The sequence below is a fragment of the Rana temporaria genome, chromosome 11 (genome assembly GCF_905171775.1).
Source record: "Rana temporaria chromosome 11, aRanTem1.1, whole genome shotgun sequence".
In the NCBI taxonomy this organism is placed as follows: Eukaryota; Metazoa; Chordata; class Amphibia; order Anura; family Ranidae; genus Rana; species Rana temporaria.
The window spans coordinates 36465396-36472001 of NC_053499.1; the positions used below are offsets into that span (position 1 = coordinate 36465396).

The 6606-nt window shown below is 46.1% G+C and overlaps 1 protein-coding gene across 1 annotated transcript in view; it reads right to left on the bottom strand.

The window, feature by feature from the left end:
* The window catches only part of ANO3 (anoctamin 3), a 307522-nt gene extending 303673 nt beyond the window's left edge, over positions 1–3849 (bottom strand). Inside the window, exon 1 of the mRNA XM_040328358.1 lies at positions 3659–3849. Within this exon, the coding sequence (XP_040184292.1) occupies positions 3659–3845 (187 nt within the window). The 5' untranslated portion in view covers positions 3846–3849. The remainder of the gene's footprint in view (positions 1–3658) is intronic.
* Between the last annotated feature and the right edge of the window lie 2757 nt (positions 3850–6606).

Below are 6606 nucleotides of genomic sequence, written 5' to 3' on the forward strand. Positions count from 1 at the left end.
GCTTGGTCAAGAGCAGAAGCAGATATTAGGGAGAAATAGCCTGAGCCACTACCTAAAAAAAAACGGTGCCCTTTGGAAAACCAAACAGCTTAAAATAACACCCAAATTTAGATTGGGCTTTGTACATTTGAATTCATGAAATTTGGTCCAAATTCAACACCATCCAAATTTAAGGCCAACTTTATAAAGAACTCAACTCTACAGTTTCACTGGTTTCGAGGTGTCCAGCCCATGTAAGGTTTCGACGGGGACTTAAAGTTCCTAGCAACTGGAAGGTGGGGGAGGGTTGACATGACCATTTTGCTTAAAGTGGAATGTCATCCTAAGGCCCCTTCCACATGGGGAATGGGGATGGATCCTCCAGCCGCGTCCGCCAGCTTAGCAGGAGATCTCTCCGTTGATCTCCGCTAAGCCGGCGGATGACAGGTCCCTCTCTGCTGACTGAGCGGGGAGGGGCTTGTCGAGCACCGCTGCTTTTCTATGGAGAGATCGGACGAATCATTAGATCTCACACCATCCGATCCACCAGGACAGATGGCGACGTATCACCATCCGTCTGATTTTATCGGATCGGATGTCAGTGGACATGGTCACCGCTGACATCCCATGCTCCATAGACAAGCATGGAGCGCCCGTTCAGGTCCGCCGAATAAACTGACAGGTGGATCTGAACGGTCCGCCCCCGTGTGAAAGGGGCCTTAAGGTGACGTTCCGCTTTATGCCCTCCTCCCTCCCTCCTCTTCTATCTTGGCACTTTTTTTGGGCGGGAGCAGGTACCTGGCTTTGGGTGAGGACAACGCTGGATCCCTGGGCAGGTAAGTATCCTTTTATTAAAAGTCAGCAGTTACAGTATTTGACTTTTTTTCAAAACAGGGTAAAGAACCACTTTAAGGCTGCATTCACACCTAGGCGTAGGCGATTTGCAGCGTTTTTTACCGCGATTTGGCGCGACAAATTGCGGTGTTTTTCCTCACGATTTGCTGCGACAAAACGCATCGTTTTTCCCCGCGGTTTTGTACAGGTCATTGGCATCAATGTAAAACACCCAAGCCGCCCGATTCGCGTGTCAAAAAAGGGTCCGGGACTTGTTTGAAATTCAGGCGTTCGGCGTTTTGCGTTGGAGATGTGAACCATCTCCATAGAGAATAATGTTATTTTTCCCCTCTAGCGTCTTTGAGCGTCGTGCTTCAGGCGACAAAACGCTCAGGTGTGAATGCAGCCTAACTGCAGCAGAGAAAAGTAATGTCTCAAACCTGGCTCTGTTGATTGGCAGGGCTGTGTAAACAGATAAAGTATACAACACAAAATGATGGAGTTAGGCTAGGTTCACACTAGCTAAAGCTTGAAAAATGATCCATGGTGGATTGCTTTTCAGAGCGTGGCTAAGCAGCTGCTGTCAGACATCAAGGAGGTGATCCTGTAAATGCCTGTTTTTTTGTTTTGTTTTTCTGTCGAGCAGCAGTTTATAATGGGCCTAATGTCCCAATTACTTTAATGGCCAGGTTTGACAGGCTGTGCAGAATCTCAACTCAGCAAGTTGCATTTAATTAGTAGTCATGACCTGAGCCATCATGGCGGCTGCATGTGAACAGCCTCTTCTCTTATTTAACCTCTAGGCCCAATTCACACCTGAGTGTACTGCAATCATGAGCAGAATTGCGAGATTCTGGCAACGATTCCAGAATCGCAACAAAACACCGGACGCATTTGCGGGGTCATTATATCTTAACCACTTAAGACCCGGACCAATATGCAGGTAAAGGACCAGGCCCCTTTCTGCTATTCGGCACTGCGTCGCTTTAACTGACAATTGCGCGGTCGTGCGACATGGCTCCCAAACAAAATTGGTGTCCTTTTTTTCCCACAAATAGAGCTTTCTTTTGGTGGTATTTGATCACCTCTGCGGTTTTTATTTTTTGCGCTATAAACAAAAATAGAGTGACAATTTCGAAAAAAATGCAATATTCTTTACTTTTTGCTATAATAAATATCCCCCAAAAATATATAAAAAAAAAAATTTCTTCCTCAGTTTAGGCTGATACGTATTCTTCTACCTATTTTTGGTAAAAAAAAATGAAATAAGAGTTAGATTGGTTTGCGCAAAATTTATAGCGTTTACAAAATAGGGGATAGTTTTATTGCATTTTTATTAATATTTTTTTTTTACTACTAATGGCGGCGATCAACGATTTTTTTTTTCGTGACTGCGACATTATGGCGGACACAGCGAACAATTTTGACACATTTTTAGGACCATTGTCATTTTCACAGCAAAACATGCTATAAAAATGCATTGTTTACTGTGAAAATGACAATTGCAGTTTGGGAGTTAACCACAAGGGGGTGCTGAAGGGGTTAAGTGTGACCTCATATGTGTTTATAACTGTAGGGGGGCGGGGCTGGACGTGTGACGTCATTGATTGCCTTTCCCTACATCAGGGAACAGAAGATCAAAGACAGCGCCACTGTGAAGAACGAGGAAGGTGTGTTTACACACACCTCTCCCCGTTCTTCAGCTCCAGGGACCGATCGTGGGACTCGCAGCTTCGGACCGGGTCGCGGGCACGAGCCTGCGGCCCACGGCTGGGCATTTAACAATCACGTACAGGTACATGATTGTGCCCAGCCGTGCCATTCTGCCGACTTATATCGGCGTTAGGCGGTCCTTAAGTGGTTAATGGCACCACAAATTAGGTGAAATTTTGCTGTGATTGTCGTGCGACAAAACGCAGGAAAATCACAGAAAAAAAGCGTTGCAGCGGCATCGCTCTGTGTTCGTTAGGTGTGTTATTTGGCTTAAGGTGGGTGACTGGGGGTGATAAAACTGTAGCCCAGCCACATGTTTTTACTGTCCCTCTGGCAAGCCATTGATCCCAGTTGCAATTCTCTGTTGGTTCAAAAGCAAAATTTATAATTTTCCTTCCACTTCACAATTACTGTATTTATCGGCGTATAACTCACACTTTTTTCCCCTTAAAAACAGGGGAAAATCGTGGGTGCGCGTTATACGCCGATCCCCTGTCTCTGAGCGCCGCCGCCGATATATACCGAGCGCAGTACACTCGGGTACATTCGGCTAGGCGCGGCCACGCTCGGCTCCGCTCGCGGTCACGCCCTGCGAGAGGGGCCGAGCGTGGCCAAGCCTAGCCGAGTGTACTGCGCTCGGTATATGGCGGCGGCACTCGGAGACAGCGCGGGAGAAGCCGGGAGGACACCACGAAGGCCGAAGACGGACGCCGGACCGGACAAGGCCGCCGATGGACGCCGGGCAAGACACCGTAGAGGGACATTTAAACTGTACGGTAAGTAATTTTTTTTTTCAAGAAATTTCCCTCCTAGAACTGGGTGCGCACTATACGCCGGTGCGCGCTATACCCAGATAAATACGGTATGTGCCACTTTGTGTTGGTCTATCCCAAAAAACCCAATAAAATACATTTATGTTTTTGGTTGTAACATGACAAAATGTGGACAATTTAAGGGGTATGAATACTTTTTCAAGGCACTGTATGTAAGTGAAATCTCTCTGTATCTGAATAGTGCTCTGCGCAGATATTGTAGAATGAGCGCACATCACTGTAGTAATTCTCTGCACTGGCCTTAGGCTGTACACATGCTTGCCCTTGACTCATAGCAGGGAAATCAATAGGACTCTCACCTCTCTGTTGCTCCAGATCGATGGCGGAGGATCCCTCACTGAGTGGCTGAGGCTGGAGCCGGCTCTGCACAGATGACTGCTTGTTCAAATGCTGAGGATGGGTTTGACTTTGGGCTAAGCATGGCATGCTTCTTAGTGATGGCTTCAGCTGGTGCTCCTTTTCTGTTCCACTCTTACTTTTAAACATTCCTGATAGAAGAAAAAGCATCTGTTATTAGAGCAAGCCTATGTATGGAAGCTAAAAATATCGTACATCAATTTATAATAAACACTCGGCTTCTACAGCTATCCGGCAGGCGGGAGAGAGAACAGTATATCCTCTGCTGTAAATGACAAGGACAGGACATGTGAATGTAAAGCTGAACTCCAGGATAATTTAAAGCAGTATTAACCACTTAAGACCCGGACCAAAATGCAGGTAAAGGACCCGGACAGTTTTTGCGATTCGGCACTGCGTCGCTTTAACTGACAATTGCGCAGTCGTGCGACAAAACGAAATTGGCGTCCTTTTTTCCCTACAAATAGAGCTTTCTTTTGGTGGAATTTGATCACCTCTGCGTTTTTATTTTTTGCGCTATAAACAAAAATAGAGCGACAATTTTGAAAAAAAAATCTATATTTTTTCCTTTTTGCTATAATAAATATCCCCCAAAAATATATAAACAAAACTCTTTTTTTTCCTCAGTTTAGGCCGAAAAGTATTCTTCTAAAAAAAAATCGCAATAAGCGTTTATCGATTGGTTTGCGCAAAATGTATAGTGTTTACAAAATAGGAGATAGTTTTATTGCATTTTTATTAATAATTTTTTTTTTACTACTAATGGCGGCGATCATCGATTTTTTTCGTGACTGCGACATTATGGCGGACACATCTGACAATTTTGACACGTTTTTGGGACAATTGTCATTTCACAGCAAAAAATGCTATAAAAATGCATTGTTTACTGTGAAAATGACAATTGCAGTTTGGGAGTTAACCACTAGGGGGCGCTGAAGGGGATAAGTGTGACCTCATATGTGTTTCTAACTGTAGGGGGGCGGGGCTGGATGTGTGATGTCATTGATTGTGTTTTCCTATATCAGGGAACACACGATCAGTGACAGCGCCACAGTGAAGAACGGGGAAGCTGTGTTTACACACAGCTCTCCTCGTTCTTCAGCTCCGGGGACCGATCGCGGGACTCCAGCGGCGATCCGCGGGTCCCACGGTCACGGAGCTTCGGACCAGGTCGCGGGCGCGTGCCCGCGACCCACGGCTGGGCACTTAAAGAGGACGTACAGATCTGTGCTTGTGCCCAGCCGTGCCTTTCTGCCGACGTATATGTGCAGGAGGTGGTCCTTAAGTGGTTTAGCTCAAGACCAAAGAAGGAGGCAGGTTTTCACTTTTTTCATCACCTGCTAACCACAGGCCAGCTGCTGACAACACTGGGCCAGCTGCTGCAGTGGATCAGCTAGGGCTAGGCCCATTTGAAAAACGTCTTAGTCCTCATTCACATTGGAGCGACTTTTCATGTGATTTGACCGGTCAAATCGCATCAGAAGTCGCACCCTATTGCCGGCAATTGCACCGGCTATAACCCTCCCTTACTCTATGCAAAATGGGAAAAAAAGCTGTTGCCTATAGTTCTACTTTAAGCACAAGTTTCTAAGAATTTTATGGAGAGGACTAAAAAGATGTAACCATGCCAATGGTGCAGCAGAAAACATATAGGATAGTGAGGAAGGTTTGTGTTTCAGAATGATAGAACAGTCACATTTAGAAACCGCGCCCGTACCCCCCCCCCCCCCCCCGTTGCGGAATGCCGGCCGCCTGCATACCGGAAATAGTGTGGCCGCTTTATGGGGGTGCTAGACTAATTTGCCTAATTTGCGCAAGCCGGCGGGGACTCTTTCCGTGCTGCCCCCCCTGCAAAGTGCTGCCCTAGGCCTGGGCCTTGTTGGCCTAGGCCAGGATCCATCGTTGCCGTTACCTAGGATGGCAAAACACTTCCTGGTTTCTCGCTCCTCCTCCTGGAGACTGGACTGGCAGCACTGTGAGAGCAGAAGCCAGTGGAGTTGAATGTTCTAAAGTGCAAGTGCTGGGGTGAGAATTCTAACAAATGAGTTCAATGTGTTAAGCTAAAATATCCCTGGGGGTTAATATTACTTTTACTTTGCAACTACCAGGAATCTAGCTTTTTCAAAAGAACATGTCAATAGAAAGCAACATATTTTCTCCTTTTATATAAAAGAGGTGAACAGCATGCATGAGGGCGGATGATATAGTGTAGCACACAGCGTAGATGACCTCACTGAGAATAACACAGCAGATGGGAGACAGGGAACAGACCTGCTGGGTGACAGTAAGGGATCCATGGCCTCTCAGGAGGTTCTAATGCTCATAGCCTGTCACACCGAATATAAAGCAGAGCTGTGACTTGGAGAACCTGGATATGGGAAATCCTATTCAAACACATTAAACAGGTTGTAAAGGTAAAAAAAAAATCCCAAAATAGCTTCCTTTACCTTAGTGCAGTCCTCCTTCACTTACCTCATCCTTCGATTTTGCTTTTAAATGCCCTTATTTCTTCTGAGAAATCCTCACTTCCTGTTCTTCTGTCTGTAACTCCACACAGTAATGCAAGGCTTTCTTCCTGGTGTGGAGAAAGCCTCTTGAGGGGGGAGGGGGCGAGCAGGAGGGTCAGGATGCTCTCTACTTTGCAGATAAAGGAGCTGTGTTAGTGGGCGTCCTGACCCTTCTGCTCGCCCCCTCAAGAGGCTTTCTCCACACCAGGGAGAAAGCCTTGCATTACTGTGTGGAGTTACAGACAGAAGAACAGGAAGTGAGGATTTCTCAGAAGAAATAAGGACATTTAAAAGAAAAATGGAAGGATGAGGTGAGTGAAGGAGGACTGCACTAAGGTAGAGGAAGCCATTTAGGAAAAAAAAAATGTTTACCTTTACAACCC